The 14,433-nt window shown below is 46.0% G+C and overlaps 2 protein-coding genes across 4 annotated transcripts; both read right to left on the bottom strand.

The window, feature by feature from the left end:
* Positions 1–584: 584 nt before the first annotated feature.
* LSM2 (LSM2 homolog, U6 small nuclear RNA and mRNA degradation associated) lies at positions 585–8,513 on the bottom strand. The gene is made up of 5 exons (XM_004780936.3): positions 8,244–8,513; positions 7,532–7,599; positions 1,570–1,600; positions 1,394–1,453; positions 585–1,088 (listed from the first exon to the last, which is right to left on the bottom strand). The coding sequence occupies exons 1-5, from the start codon at positions 8,244–8,246 to the stop codon at positions 963–965; spliced, it is 288 nt and encodes a 95-aa protein (XP_004780993.2). The 5' UTR covers positions 8,247–8,513; the 3' UTR covers positions 585–962.
* Positions 8,514–10,298: 1,785 nt separating this feature from the next.
* LOC101670543 (heat shock 70 kDa protein 1-like) lies at positions 10,299–14,331 on the bottom strand. 3 transcript variants are annotated; one of them, XM_004780935.3, is made up of 2 exons: positions 14,273–14,331; positions 10,299–12,530 (listed from the first exon to the last, which is right to left on the bottom strand). In XM_004780935.3, exon 2 carries the CDS (start codon positions 12,515–12,517, stop codon positions 10,592–10,594), a length of 1,926 nt encoding a protein of 641 aa, XP_004780992.1. In that variant the 5' UTR covers positions 12,518–12,530; positions 14,273–14,331; the 3' UTR covers positions 10,299–10,591. The 3 variants fall into 3 exon arrangements, with proteins under 3 accessions (XP_004780992.1, XP_004780991.1, XP_004780990.1); XM_004780934.3 differs by lacking the exon at positions 14,273–14,331 and adding an exon at positions 14,001–14,260; XM_004780933.3 differs by lacking the exon at positions 14,273–14,331 and adding an exon at positions 14,101–14,260.
* Positions 14,332–14,433: the final 102 nt, after the last annotated feature.

Genomic DNA, 14,433 nt, shown 5'->3' with positions numbered 1-14,433 from the left:
TGCCGCCCCAGGACCCAGGGGGCGCCCCGCCTGCTCCAAGAGCCTTGTTCCTCCCGCAGAAGCAGGCGTCAGGCCGGGTGGCCCGGAAGATCCCTTAGAACTGAGAACTCCGGTGTGGAGGAAACTCCTATTTGCTGAATGAACCGGTTTGACTCATTCCCAGCCCTAACTCTTCACGATGAAAAATTATGTCACTTGTATTAATCCGTTATATTCCGAAAGCGTGAAGTGGTTTGGCTGGGTTGAGGAGACAGTCTGGCAGCATCGGGTGCATCTTGGTGTCTCATAACATTAACTGTCAGGTTCACAGGACAGACATGGAAAGGCAACAGGTACTCCTTGTGGGTACAGTACAAGCAGAAGACCACCGGAGGGCAAGCCATACAGGTAGGGGCATGTTCAAGAAACATGCTGTAGCTCAGGTGAGGTATTACATAGTTTACACCAGGGAGAAGAGTGTTAGATAATGCTGGGAATTTGGGCTGGATTCTTGGCTGGGATAATAGAGCAGCAGGGCTTGGATGACTTCAACATCCCTTTCCCACCCTCCAGGCTCGTTCCCAAAACACACACAGAACCAGAACTAGAATGTGCATCATAAGTTTATTCCCGATGCGGGACAGATTCCTTCCATCCCCAAAATGAATCACATGCTGTCCTGGAGAGATCTAGGAGATTCTCCCACTATATCCAGGGAAGGAGTGAGAAAGGCAGGTGCTGAGGACAAGGCAGGTCTGCAGTTCCCCAGCCTACTTCTCCTCCCCTCCTCAACAGAGGAGAGATGCTCCCCACTATTATTCTCATCCACTCATCCCTTGAAGGAGACAAAAAAAAAAAAGTCTCCAATATTCAAAAAAGACCAAAAAAAAAAAAAGACGAAAAGCCTTCAAATATGGGAGAGGGGTCCTGGGCTGCAACATGAGGTGCAAGGTCACCAACAGAAGAGGGACAGGGAGGAACCGTCACTGTTTCTGCTGCAGGGCCTCCTTCCTTGCTGCGTCCTGTAGCAACTGTGTGTCCACCTCATCTGCTGGCAACTGCACATAGCGGACCACTGAGCCCCGGATGAAGCAGTTCTTCACTGATAACTAGACCCAGACAGATAAACAAGAAAACACCCTTAAAAGTGTCTGTTATCTGGGGCACCTGGGTGGCTTAGTCGGTTCGGCATCTGACTCTTGATTTTGGCTCATGTAGTGATCTCAGGGTGCTGCACTGGGTGGTGTCCCATCTGCCTGTCCCCCATGCCCCCCACCCTAGCTCATGTACTCTCTCTCTCAAATAAACACAAATAAGATAAAATCTTCAAAAAAAAAAAAAAAAAAAAAAAAAATGTCAGCTATCCACCCAGGAACTTCCTGCTTTTGTTTCCTCTTCACCATCACCAACTCACCATGTGAGGGTACTTCTCAGGGTCTGTAACACTGATGTCAGTTAGTTTGATGTTGAGATACTAAGAAAAGAAGACAAACACCATCATTAGCTCTAGAGACAAGATGCAAACACCCAGCCCTGAAACTCTCCCTTCTCCTTCCCCAAGACCTCATTCTAGGCTCCTACATATCTCACCTGGTCCACAGAATGGAGGGTTCCACAGATGCTGTTGGGGGAGAAGACGAAAGAACCCAATCAGTTTACACCAAAATCAACCGAGAGACAACTTCAGACCATGGATAAGAACATAGCTGGGGGTTGAGGAAGGCAGAAGAGAGAACCAAAAGGGGGCATTCCTAAGCCCAGGATCAAGAAAGACAATGCTTTTATTGCAGTGTTTATTTTAGACCTCACATCTCCTAAAGCCAAGGCACTCTTTTTTTTTTTTTAAGATTTTATTTATTTGTTTTACAGAGAGATCACAAGTAGACAGAGAGGCAGGAGAGAGAGAGAGAAAAGCAGGCTCCTTGCTGAGCAGAGAGCCCGATGTGGGGCTTGATCCCAGGACCCTGAGATCATTACCTGAGACGAAGGCAGCGGCTCAACCCACTGAGCCACCCAGGCACCCTCTTAGAAGCTAGTATTAAACAATTGTTACAAACTAGGCCCGTGTTCCATATAGTACTTGCAATCTTTACGGATACCTCACAAGGTACCTCTTACCAAACAGGGACTCAGAGATTGTGTAATGTGCACAAGTGTAAAAGAAACAGGGACTTGAGGCCACATTTGTCTGATACCCCAAACCAGCAGCTATTCTCAAACATCTGTTGGAACCCCATATGTAAAGTAGACAAAGTAGCTTAACATTGTTCTTGGTGATGCAGGCACAAGATGTCCCCTCCTTTTCTCAATCCCTGGGCCCTCTGAAATGTGAATGAGGAATGCTATCAGGTCACCAAGGCTCCAAGTCATGCTACCTCTCTCTCAACTTCTTTACTTTCTGTGAGTGGCCTCAACAGTCTCACAACCTCAAATTCTGAGTTGTACTTCACCATCCTCCATGACCCATGTCCCCATCATTTGGTGACATTTTCCTAACATCTCTAAAATTCTCTTTCTAGTTTGACTTCTACAAGCCAAGGTCTTATTACACCTCAGTCTAGGCCAGCCTCCATCCTGGCCACCTTCATCCTAACTACCCTGCATGTCATCACCAGATTCTATGTTCCTTAGAACAGTGGTTCTCAAACACTGATGTGTGCTCAAAGGTTTCTTAAGTCTGAGACAAAGAAACACAGGTTAGGATAGCGTTTGTTGGGTGCATATGTAGTATGCTAAAGGTTGTCAATATTTTCCTCCCTAAGAATAATTCTTTAATTGCCCTTGCTATTTTTTTGTTATTAAAAATCTTTCAGGCTGCCTGGGTTGCTCAGTAGGTTAAGTGTCTATCTTAGGCTCAGGTCATGATCCCAAAGTCCTGGGATCAAGTCCCTATATTGGTCTCCTTGCTCGGCGGGGAGCCTAATTCTCCCTCTGCCTGCTGCTCCCCCTTCTTGTGCTCTCTCTCACAAATGAAATCATAAAAAATTAAAAAACCTGGGGTGCCTGGGTGGCTCAGTGGGCTAAAGCCTCTGCCTTTGACTCAGGTCATGATCCCGGTGTTCTGGGATCGAGCCCCGAATCGGGTTCTCTGCTCACTGGGGAGTCTGCTTACTCCTATCTCTCTCTCTGCCTGCCTGTGATCTCTGTCTGTCAAATAAATAAAATCTTTAAAAAAAATTTTAAAAACTTTAACGAAATGACTGTAATGTGCCGTTGCTTAAGTGTCGGGCTCTTGGGGGCATCTGGGTGTTTCAGTTGGTTAAGAGTCTGTCTTCAGCTTGGGTTGTGATCTGGGGGTCCTGGGATCGAGCCCTGCATCAGGCTCTCTGTTCAGTGGGGAGTCGGCTTCTTCCTCTCCCTCTGCCTCCTCTCCCTCCCTGCCCTGTTCACGCTCTGTCTCTCTCTCTCACATAAATAAAATCTTAAAAAAAAGAATTGTAAAGAAAAGGGGGGAAAAAAAGCATTAGGACTCTTGATTTTGGCCACCTTCAGGTCTTCAGGTCATGATCTTAGGGTCATAAGATCGAATCCCGCATCAGACTCCATGCTCAGTCTGCTTAAGGCTCTCTCTCGCCTGGGTTGCTCAGCTGATTAAGTACTGGACTCTTAATTTCTTTCCTTTTTTTTTTTTTTTAAAGTTTTTATTTATTTATTTGACACAGAGAGAGAGACATCGTTAAGTAGGTAGAGAGGCAGAAGGGGGGGGGGGCAGCAGGCTCCCCACTGAGCAGAGAGCCCGATGTGGGGCTCAATCCCAGAACCTTGAGATCATGACCCGCGCCAAAGGCAGAGGCCTACCCCACAGCTACCCAGGCACCCCAGGACTCTTAATTTCTTGATATTGGCTCAGGTCATGATCTCAGGGTTGAGATGGAGCCCCACATGGGGCTCACACAGAGCATGGAACCTGCTTTTCTCCCTCCTCCTCCTTCTGCCTCTCTCCCCTCTTAAAAAAGACTGACTCTCTCCCTCTCTAAAATAAATAAATCTTTTTTAAAAAAGTCTTTATCTTGCCAAAAATAAAGCTGGCAGTTCTCTGTTGGGCCCCAATTTTTGATAAATTTTAAGTCTTTAAAATCCGCTGCCTGAGAAACATACTTCTTCATGATGGTTTCCCCACATCCCTGACTGCTGGAAAGACTTTGACAACACCGTATTACCTTCTGCAGTGGTGAAGTCACTTCCGAAAAACTGCATAGGTGGTGTCATTTCATTCAGTCTCTTAATATCTGGCACAATGGTCTGAAAACAAGCATGAGAGCAAAGAACCCTTCTCCCATACCAATGGACTATCTTCAAATCTTCTAAGTCCGTGTTTTAGGACATGGGGCTATAATGTAAGTCATTCTTGCCATATGGAAGACCCAGAAAGAAGAAAAGAGGAAACCAAAAACAAATCCTCTCATAGAATTGCCTAGCTGGTTGATTTCCATACTTGTCTCTCTATATGGCCCCAATCTATACGCCATCAATGTTTGACATTGACATTGACATCAGTGTGTCAAGGTTTCCCACACTGAGAGATTATCTCAAAAAGAATCATGGAAGATACTGTTGGGGGCAGGTGGGAATACACTGATTCAAAGTTTCTAAAGGTGGGAACCCTGACTGGCTCAGTCTGTTTAAGCATGTGACTCTTGACCTTGGGGTTGTGAGTTTAAGCCCCACCTTGAGTGCAGAGATTATTTAAAAATAAAATCTTTAGGGATGCCTGGGTGGTTCAGTGGGTTAAAGCCTCTGCCTTCGGCTCAGGTCATGATCCCAGGGTCCTGGGATCGAGCCCCACATCGGGCTCTCTGCTCAGCGGGAGCCTGCTCCGCCCCCCCCCCCCCCCCTGCCTGCCTCTCTGCCTACTTGTGATCTGTCTGTCAAATAAATAAATAAAATCTTAAAAAAAAAAATACAATAAAATCTTTAAAAAAAAAGTTAGGTATTAAGGAGGGCACTTGTGATGAGCACTGGGTGTTGAATATAAGTGATAACACTAAATTCTACACCTGAAAATATTACCCTTTATGTTAACTGGAATTTAAATTAAAAATTGAGAAAATTAAATAAACAGAATTTTCTAAAAGAGCATCACGTAGTAATACTTTAAATATTATTTAGTTTAAAGGAAAGTTTTTTAAAGGATTTTTTTCTAAAGAAAAAGATGTGTACAAAGTTGCACACATAATGATGTTCGGGGCAGCATCATTTGTAAAAGCAAGAAACAGCCTAAATGTCCAAAAGCAAAGTCTTGATTAAATTAGTTCCCGCCAGCTAATAAAAATGCCATATAGGGGCGCCTGGGGGGCTCAGTGGGTTAAAGCCTCTGCCTTTGGCTCAGGTCATGATCCCAGGGTTCTGGGATTGAGCCCTGCATCAGGCGCTCTGCTCGGTAGCAAGCCTGCTTCCCTTCCTCTCTCTCTGCCTGCCTCTCTGCCCACTTGTGATCTCTGTCTGTCAAATAAATAATAAAATAAAAAATCTTTTTAAAAAAATGCCCAGACATTAAGAATGTTAAAGATCAACTTTATTGACATGGAAGATATCCACAACATATTGCTGAACAAAAAGCAAGTTTCACAGTTGCATAAAGAGTATGACCCCATTTTTATTTATTTGTTTTTTTCAAATTTCTATTTAAATTCATTAGTTAACATACAGTGTAATGTTAGCTTCAGGTGTAGAATTTAGTGACTCATCACTTACATAGAGCACCCAAGGTTCATCACAGCAAATGCCGGCCTCAATACCCACCAAATCCGTGCCCCCACTCACCTCCCCTCCAACAATCCTGTTTGTTCTCTATAGTTAAGAGTCTGTTTTCTGGGGGCACTTGGGTGGCTCAGTTGGTTAAGTGTCTGCCTTTGGCTGAGGTCATAATCCCTGAGTCCTGGGATCGAGCCCCACTCATCAGGGAAGCCTGCTTCTCCCTCTGTCTGCCACTCCCCCTGCTTGTGCTCTCTCCCTCTCTCTGTGTGTCAAATAAATAAATAAAATCTTAAGAAAAAAAAGTTTTCTGGTTTGCCTCTCTCTTTTCCATGTTCATCTGTTTTCTTAAATTCCACATATTAGTGAAATCATATGGTATTTGTCCTTCTCTAACCAATCGTTTTTAATTTAAGAGAGTGCAAATGTGGGGCGCCTACATGGCTCAGGGGGTTAAACCCTCTGCCTTCGGCTCGGGTCACGGTTCCAGGAGCCTGATCCCAGGGTCCTTGGATGGAGCCCCACATCCAGCTCTCTGCTCAGCAAGGAGCCTGCCTCCCCCTCTCTCTGCCTACTTGTGATCTCTGTCAAATAGATAAACAAAATATTTTTTTAAAGATTTTATTTGTTTATTTGACAGACAGAGATTACAAGTAGACAGAGAGGCAGGCAGAGAGAGAGAGAGGGAAGCAGGCTCCCTGCTGAGCAGAGAGCCCGATGCGGGACTTGATCCCAGGACCCTGGGATCATGACCTGAGCCGAAGGCAGCGGCTTAACCCACTGAGCCACCCAGGCACCCAAACAAAATATTTTAAAATAAATAAATAAGAGTGCAAACATGTGCAAGCCAGACAGAACTGGACTTCAGTTCTGGCTGTCATTTACTAGTTGTGTAGACTTAAGCAGTTAACCTGTCTATGCTTCAGTTTCCTCATGTGTATAAGACAACAACAATAGTATGTGTGCTACAGAGTTGTTAAAAGAATTAATGTTAATAAATGTAAAGTATTCAGAATAGTGCTTAGTTGATAAGATGTTCTCAAATGTTAGCCATTTTTCCTTCTTTCAGCACACACTTATTAAGCACCTATGATATACTAGGCCTATTGCAGAACTCAGGTACACAAAGGTGAGCTTAAACATGGTCCTGGTCCTGTAGGAAGGACAGGCTGTAAATACTAAACATACTTTTATGAAATCACAATTTCAGAAGCACCTACTAGGAAGAAAATAGACTATATAACAGATACTACTTTGGCTAGAAGGACCAGGAAAAAAGTCTCTCCAAGGATACAGCATTTACTCCATGTCCTGGTTGCTAATTAGAGGCTAATGAGACAACGGGGTAGAGGCTGTAAAAGCAGACATAAGGGACTGCACTGGTCTTCAGTTTATCCTTTACGTTCTCTTTAACAAAATGGAAGTTGTGCCACATCTACCATTCTGCAACAGCTGTTCATATCAATACATCTATTCCTCTGTGACAGCTGTATATTATGAAGTGTCACAACTTAACGCATTCCCTGTAGATGGTTATTTGTTTCCAATTTTGGGCTACTGCAAATAAAATTACAAACGCCCCTGTAATACACCTTTACTTGTGGAACTGATTCCTACATTTCCATAATTGAGTAAACAGTTTAATCAGAAAAAAACAAAACTATGTTCGTTTTGTAAAAACAAATTTAGCGATGCCTCTGCCCTCTCATGGCTCTCTAGTACTTTAACCAAACGGCACAGGTCATTTATTTCTTTTCTATCTCTCCCACTTTGTCCAGCCCTCAAATCATACTTGTCAAAGGGGTTCCAGAGCCCCGCATATACCCACCCGCTACGACTTGCAGGAACAGGTGCCTACCTCAGGTCATTCTTGAGTTCCACGACCACATCCTTGCCCACCAGGGACTTGAAAAAGGAATAGAAGAGCTATTGGGCGAGAGAGGGAAAACTATCACCTGGGAAGTTATACACAGGGTAGGAAGGAGTGCCCCTCCCTCTGGTAGTATTTCCAGTACTGATATTGGGAACCCGGCCACATCTCTGGCAGTTCTCAAAACTTCACAGGAAAAAATACTCTGTGGGCCCCCGGAACACAATACTCCGGCTGGAGCCCAAACACACTTCACTTCCCCTGACTTAAAGCTCCAGAGAGATGCTCTGCCCTGCACCCCTCTCGCTCTCCGGGTCGGGCTTTCAACGACCTCTCCTGGGTTCCTCTCTACCCCCCAACCCCCAGTGGGCACAACTGTAGAAAGCGTCCCATTCTCACCCTCCCAAAGCCTGGCCTCCGTCATAGAAATACTCCTCGAGGTCAAGCTTTCCCCTCCCCTCCTGTCCCCAACTCTTCCACGCGTTTCTTTTGTTCCCGCATAAGGGTAAAAAAAAAATCCCATGAGCTCCCAGGTGTGTCCCCCCCACAGAATGAAAGGCGCAGGAACTAAGAATAAAGAGCAAACCCAAGGGCCCAACTCTGGCTCCGAGGGTCAAAGCCTCGACCGCCTCCCCGCTCCCCAACCTTCGGCCCGCCTGCGCTCCCCCAGGGCGCCCCCTTGTGACGTCACGGTACCTACCATGGTGCTCAAGCCGCGGGCTGCCGGCCGGACGGGGAAGGCGAGGGCCGGGAACCGCGGGACTGGGGCCGGGCGGCAACCGGGATGCAAGCCCGCGCGTGGGGCGGCACAGAATCGCGCAGACGCAGCGAGAAGAGCCGGGGGAGCTCTGAGTAATGACAGGAGCGCACTGTCGACTCGCGGACCTGGGAGAGCGGGCTGTGGAGAGCCGCAGGGGCGCTGAAGCCGGGGAAAGGGGCGGGCCTTCCTGCCTTCCCACTTCCTCCCGGAGTGGCGGGCTTCTACCACGCAGGCGCGAGCCCCAGCTGTTAGCCAAATTTTCAAGAGGTTCATGGCCTCTCTGGGGTTTTTTTCTTGATGGTGCTGCCCACGGTTCTAACACCCTCCAGACACTCTATTGAAAACTGTCGAGGAACTTGGGAAAACTCCTGATTTATGCACTTTTCTATATCCGTTACACTTCGATAAAAAGTTAAAAAAATAAAATGTTGGGGCGCCTGGGTGGCTGTGGGTTAACCCTCTGCCTTCAGCTCAAGTCACGATCCATCTCAGGGTCCTGGGATCAAGCCCTGCATCGGGCTCCCTGTCTGCAGGGAGCCTGCTTCCCCCTCTTTCTCTGCCTGCCTCTGCCTACTTGTGATCTCTGTCAAATAAATAAATAAAAATCTTTAAAAAAATGAAATGTTGCAAAGTCCCTGAGATCAGGAGCCTGAGCACTGATATTGATTTTATCAAGGGTTCCCAATAGAAACAGGGTTTTAGGAGGGGGGGGATTGGGGTTATGGGTGAGCCTGGTGATGAGTATTAAGGTGGGTACGGATTGCACCAAGCACTGGGTGTTTTATGCAAACAAGCATGGAACACTACATCAAAAACTAATGATGTACTGTATGGTGACTAGCATAATATAAAATTTTAAAAGGTTCCCAATAAACATATTTCTCCCAAGGACCCAATCTCAGTCCATGTTTCTTACACCCTTTAAAAGTCCATGTTTCTCACACCCTCCTTACACCCTGTAAAGGACTGAGTAAAACCAAACAAAAACTTGCTCAGGGGTAGAAATTCCTATTCTAATATTTGACTTCCAAATATGTTCCCTCAAACACTAAAGGACACAAGTGTACAGTTACACAGACTTATACACTCATGCCCCTAAGGGTTTTATAAATATATGATATGACACAATAGGTGAAAATATTTTCTTCAAGGAATAAGACTACAAAATCTCCATTTCTCATCTCCCAGAAAAGTACCCATTTGTCAGCAGTTTGTTTTAGAAATGTTTTCTGTATGTAAAGGATGTAATAATAGACTCTATGAGTACACAGATGCTGGATGCCCTAGACCTCACCTTTAAATGTCATAAGGAGAACATCAATCAGAAGTTTGTTCCCCCAGCTGAACCCTAAGTACCTAAACCGGTCTTTCACTGAATATAAGCAGAAACTACAGTGAGCAACTGCTCCAGCTGGAGCTAAAGGTGCCTGATGATTAAGAGTCATTTTCCTGCTGGAAACAATTAGCTCATGAAAATTCAAACACTTTCCCCTAGCCAGTTTAATTAATCATTCACAATGGGTTCACAATCAGACCACACTCACACTCTTCATGAAATCGTTACCTTACTTTTTAAGGTACACTCACAGTCTAAAGATACCAAAAAAGGGGTGCCTGGCTTGCTCAGTCAGAAGAGCATATGACTCTTCATCTCAGGATCATAAGTTTGAGCCCCACATTGGGTGTAGATATGACTTGAATAAATTTAAAAAAAAAAAACAGGGGATCCTGGGTGGCTCAGTCAACTGGGGTCTGACTCTTGGTTTTGGCTCAGGTCATGATCTCAGCGTGGTGGGATCGAGTTCCACATCGGGGTCTGAGCTCAGTGTGGAGTCCGTTAGGGTTTCTCTCTCCCCCTCTCTCTATTCCTCCCCTCAGTGTTTTCATGTGTGCTCACATGCGTGTATGTGCTCTCTCTCTAAAATAAATCTTTAAAAATAAATAAAAATAAACTTAAAAATAATAAATCAATAAAGATACCAGAAAAAATTTGTTTTAGGAACAAGTTTACTGACTGACATTTAACCATCCACATAGGAAGAAGAAAGTTGGGAGGTCAGAAATAAATAGCAGACATTCGAATTCATCAAATGGTTCAGAGGGGCCTAGTTTTCCTAAAAGTCAGAAACATGGACTGTGAAAAGATGGTATACAAAAGATTTGTCAGAATCCGAAAGATGGTAACTTAGGTTCAGGACAGTCAATTCAATAATCATAACAACGTTTGAAGATGAGGGGAAGAAAATTCACCTTAGAGGCACCCTAGAACCCTCCAGCTCCGGATAAGATTAATCTACTTCTTCAATGGTGGGGCCTGTGGCGGCCCTTCCAGGAGTATACCCCGTCCCACAGGAAGGCCCAGTACATCCTCCCTGGTAGAGTTTTGTGATGATTGGGTTACACACCTGCTCTAATTCCTTTCTCTTATGATCAAACTCCTCTTTCTCAGCCAGTTGATTGGCCTCCAGCCATGAAAGCACCTCAGTGCATTTTTCCAGTATTTTCTTTTTATCAGACTCACTAATCTTGCCCTTCAAGCCTTCATCACTCACAGCACTCTTCATGTTAAAAGCATAAGATTCTAAAGCATTTTTTGCAGAGATTTTCTCTCTCTGGACCTCATCCTCAGCTTTATACTTCTCAGCATCTAGAACCATGCGCTCGATCTCCTCCTTGCTCAGACGGCCCTTGTCGTTGGTGATGGTGATCTTGTTGGCCTTGCCGGTGCTCTTGTCCATGGCTGTTACATTGAGAATACCATTGGCATCGATGTCAAAGGTCACCTCAATCTGAGGCACTCCCCTGGGTGCAGGAGGGATTCCAGTCAAGTCAAAGCGCCCCAGCAGGTTGTTGTCCCGCGTCATGGCCCTCTCGCCCTCGTACACCTGGATCAGCACGCCGGGCTGGTTGTCCGAGTAGGTGGTGAAGATCTGCGTCTGCTTGGTGGGGATGGTGGAGTTGCGCTTGATCAGGACCGTCATGACGCCCCCGGCCGTTTCCAGCCCTAGAGACAAGGGAGCGACATCCAACAAAAGCAGATCCTGTACCTTTTCAGACTTGTCCCCCATCAGGATGGCCGCCTGCACTGCCGCCCCATAGGCCACGGCCTCGTCGGGGTTGATGCTCTTGTTGAGATCACGACCATTAAAGTAGTCCTGCAGCAGCCTCTGAACCTTAGGGATACGAGTGGAGCCCCCCACTAACACAATGTCATGGATCTTCACCTTATCCATCTTGGCATCCCGAAGGGCCTTCTCCACAGGTTCCAGAGTGCCTCTAAACAAGTCTGCACACAGCTCTTCAAACCGGGCTCTGGTGATGGATGTGTAGAAGTCAATGCCTTCATAAAGTGAATCAATTTCCAAGTTGGCCTGGGTGCTGGACGACAGGGTCCTCTTGGCCCTCTCGCAGGCTGTGCGCAGCCGCCTCACGGCTCGCTTGTTCTGGCTGATGTCCTTCTTGTGCTTCCTTTTGAACTCCTCCACGAAGTGGCTCACCAGACGGTTGTCAAAGTCCTCCCCTCCCAGGTGGGTGTCCCCGGCAGTGGCCTTCACCTCAAAAATTCCATCGTCTATGGTCAGGATGGACACATCAAAAGTGCCTCCACCTAGATCAAAGATCAAGACATGTCGCTCTCCCTGACCTGCTTTATCTAAGCCATATGCAATGGCAGCAGCTGTGGGTTCATTGATAATTCTTAGCACATTGAGACCCGCAATCACACCTGCATCCTTGGTAGCCTGGCGTTGAGAATCATTGAAATACGCTGGTACAGTGATCACAGCATTGGTAACGGGGTGGCCCAAAAAAGCCTCAGCAGTCTCCTTCATCTTTGTCAGCACCATAGAAGAGATTTCCTCAGGATAAAAAGCTTTCTTCTCTCCTTTGTATGACACCAATACCTTGGGCTTCCCTCCTTCATTGATTACTTGAAAAGGCCAAAGTTTCATATCTGATTGCACGACAGGATCATTAAACTTCCTGCCAATCAGACGTTTGGCATCAAAGACAGTGTTCTGGGGATTCATGGCTACCTGGTTCTTGGCTGCATCCCCAATGAGCCGCTCCGTGTCGGTGAAGGCCACGTAGCTGGGGGTGGTGCGGTTGCCCTGGTCATTGGCGATGATCTCCACCTTGCCATGCTGGAACACCCCCACGCAGGAGTAGGTGGTGCCCAGGTCGATGCCGATGGCCATTCCCTTAGCAGTAGCCATGGTCTTCCGAGGCCTGAGAAGAAAAAATGAAATGAAGTTTTGGCACAGGGCTTTTTTATTTCATTACTTTCAATTATAGAAAAATACACAATCTGAAATTTACCAACTTAACTGTTTTTTTAAGTATACTTTTCAGCAATAAGTTCATTCATATTGTTGACCACCCTCCAGAAATCTTTCTAACTTGCAAAACTGAAATTCTATACCAATTAAGCCACTCTCCATTCCCCTCCTCCCTCCAGCCCCTGGCAACTACTATTCTACTTTCTATCTCTATCAATTCAACTACTCTAGGTCTTCATATTAATAGAATTACACAATAATTTTTTTTATGTGAATGGCTTATTTCACTTAGAAAGATGTCCTCAAGGGCGCCTGGGTGGCTCAGTGTGTTGAGCCTCTCCCTCCAGCTCAGGTCATGATCTCAGGGTCCTGGGATCGAGCCCTGCATCGGGCTCTCTGCCCAGCGGGGAGCTTGCTTCACCCTCTCTAGATTGGCCTCCTGCCTCTCTGCCTACTTGTGATCTGTCAAATAAATAAATAAAATCTTGAAAAGAAAGAAAGAAAGATGTCCTCAAAGTTCATCCATGTTACAGCATGTATCAGAGTTTCCTTACTTAAAGCTGAATAATATTTATTATATGTATATAACACATCTTATTTAGTCATTCCCTCCTTGGACACCCAGGTTGCTTCTACCTCATGGCTATTGTGAATAATGCTGCCATAAATTTGGTGTACAAGTATCTTTTCCTAGTCCCTTCTTTTACAGAGAGTGCTTTTTGGACTAGAGTATTCTTAAGGAACTGGAAGCAAGTGGAAGGCACTTAGCATATATTGTGTTCAATTTTCACAGGGCCTACTCAACTACCTTGCTCCTTTATCTGTGATGTTTTATTCTGCAATCGTACCTGTCTTCCTGCTGAACTAAGATTATTTTATGTTTTGGTCTCCTCAGGGGACATGAATCCTGATGATTGGGTTACACACCTGCTCTAATTCCTTTCTCTTATGATCAAACTCCTCTTTCTCAGCCAGTTGATTGGCCTCCAGCCATGAAAGCACCTCAGTGCATTTTTCCAGTATTTTCTTTTTATCAGACTCACTAATCTTGCCCTTCAAGCCTTCATCACTCACAGCACTCTTCATGTTAAAAGCATAAGATTCTAAAGCATTTAGAAAACCAAATCCTTTGGTTTAGTTATCTTCCACAGCTCCTTTACGCTCAATTAGGGATTTCTTGGGAGTAACATTGGGCCAGTGGGGTGAAAATGGCTGCTAGGAAACCAATCAAACCCTCAAAAACTATCTCAGACAAGACAGCACCAACAAGCACTCTTTCTCCAACCTCCGCTGGAGTAGGGCTCTTATCTGAAGACTAATCAATCAGCTCCTCCACCTCTTTCCAGCAGCTTTGACAAATCCCACCCACCTTGGCGCCCGCCAAAGAATTCCCCTTCCCTGATTGGTCAATGCCCCATACCTTAGACTAAAACTATAGGACGTTCAAGCATTTTCTCAAACACGGATATATTAATCTTGCCTACTGCCGTTCCATTTCAGTGAGAGCCCACCAGGCTCACCTATTGTCCCGTCGCCTGCGATCCAGTTTGATAATGTTCTGATTGCGGAGCCCCTGAGGGTGGGGGCTCCTTCAACATCCAAAATGCGCAGCCGGTGTTCCCCCACCCCCCACCCGCCCCGCCCTACAGCTTTGAGCAGACTCCGGTGCTACCATCCCGATTGCTTACTAACCCATGAGGTCAGAGGCAGCAACCCCATTGTAACGCGTCTGGGGGGGGCAGCGTCAACACTGCCGCCCCCGCCCTCCAAGCCCCTCCCACCTCCTCGCACTGACCCCGCCCTCCACAAACACTTGCCAGCCCTAGCAAGCCCGAGAAGAGTCTGGAGAGTTC

The sequence above is a fragment of the Mustela putorius genome, unplaced genomic scaffold (genome assembly GCF_011764305.1).
Source record: "Mustela putorius furo isolate JIRA1106 unplaced genomic scaffold, ASM1176430v1.1 tig00003856_pilon_pilon_pilon, whole genome shotgun sequence".
NCBI lineage: Eukaryota > Metazoa > Chordata > Mammalia > Carnivora > Mustelidae > Mustela > Mustela putorius.
This window is presented reverse-complemented; position numbering and strand designations above follow the sequence as displayed.

What these genes read in the sequence shown, in the direction of transcription:
- LSM2 (XM_004780936.3), bottom strand. An exon ending in CCCTCCATTCTGTGGACCAG is followed by an intron (nt 1,454 to 1,569) that starts GTGAGATATGTA and finishes TTCTTTTCTTAG; the next exon opens with TATCTCAACATCAAACTAAC. An exon ending in CTGAGAAGTACCCTCACATG is followed by an intron (nt 1,089 to 1,393) that starts GTGAGTTGGTGA and finishes GTCTGGGTCTAG; the next exon opens with TTATCAGTGAAGAACTGCTT.
- LOC101670543 (XM_004780935.3), bottom strand. Translation starts at nt 12,517, where the DNA reads ATGGCTACTGCTAAGGGAATGGCCATCGGCATCGACCTGGGCACCACC.